Source organism: Penaeus monodon, chromosome 21 (genome assembly GCF_015228065.2).
Source record: "Penaeus monodon isolate SGIC_2016 chromosome 21, NSTDA_Pmon_1, whole genome shotgun sequence".
In the NCBI taxonomy this organism is placed as follows: Eukaryota; Metazoa; Arthropoda; class Malacostraca; order Decapoda; family Penaeidae; genus Penaeus; species Penaeus monodon.
In genome coordinates, this window is record NC_051406.1 from 45,910,851 (window position 1) to 45,911,576 (window position 726).

Sequence of the window (726 nt, forward strand, 5' to 3'; positions counted from 1 at the left end):
GCAAGTGGCATAAAAAGGAAATCTCTCACAAATTTTTGCTACTAAATTTAATTATATATTTTCAAAGAGAGCTTTCAGATCTGGCAATGATAAAGCTGTATGAATTTCAAATTTAACATACATTTTATAAAAACTTACTGTTATTTGGTTGGCCTTTAGATTCATTCAGGCGTTGCTGAAGAACTTCCTTGGCAGAAACAAAAAACACTCTCTGCTCTGCCTGTGGTCCTTGGACAACTTTGAGTTCCTCAACCAAGAAGGCTATGGTTCGTTCTAAGTGTTGCTTCCGGACCTACAATATTCATAATTCAATAAACAAAAGAGCAATATATAAATCTGATTAGTTAATTAAAAATATAGGTCATGTCCCAACTTAGAACTTAATGGAATGACATTGTTCAACAGAGAATTTTCAATTCTTCAACAAACAGTTCTATGAAATGAAATTACTATTTAACTAATAAAACAGAGAGTGCATAACATAACAACTACATTTTAAAAATAGCTTATAAAAATACAAACTAAATAAAACATCAAGAAGAGAAAATTTAAAGAAAAACTTTCTTGAAATACATACTGACAGCACAACACCTGCAGTGCATGAAACAAACTCCAAGCAAAAGGATGTACCCATGTTTTTAACCTTTTGAATGCCTGTGACCTAGCCAATTTGCCTCAACTTCTAGCCTGTATATCAGCCATTCAGTTCCTTACTTTGAATAAGAT

General features: G+C 32.1%; 1 protein-coding gene across 1 annotated transcript in view; it reads right to left on the minus strand.

Annotated features, from left to right (window-relative positions):
* Positions 1–726, minus strand: part of LOC119586539 (transmembrane GTPase Marf-like) — a gene marked incomplete in the record, with an annotated part of 29,803 nt that overhangs the window by 11,072 nt on the left and 18,005 nt on the right. The window contains 1 exon segment of the mRNA XM_037935295.1: positions 139–292. Within this exon segment, the coding sequence (XP_037791223.1) occupies positions 139–292 (154 nt within the window).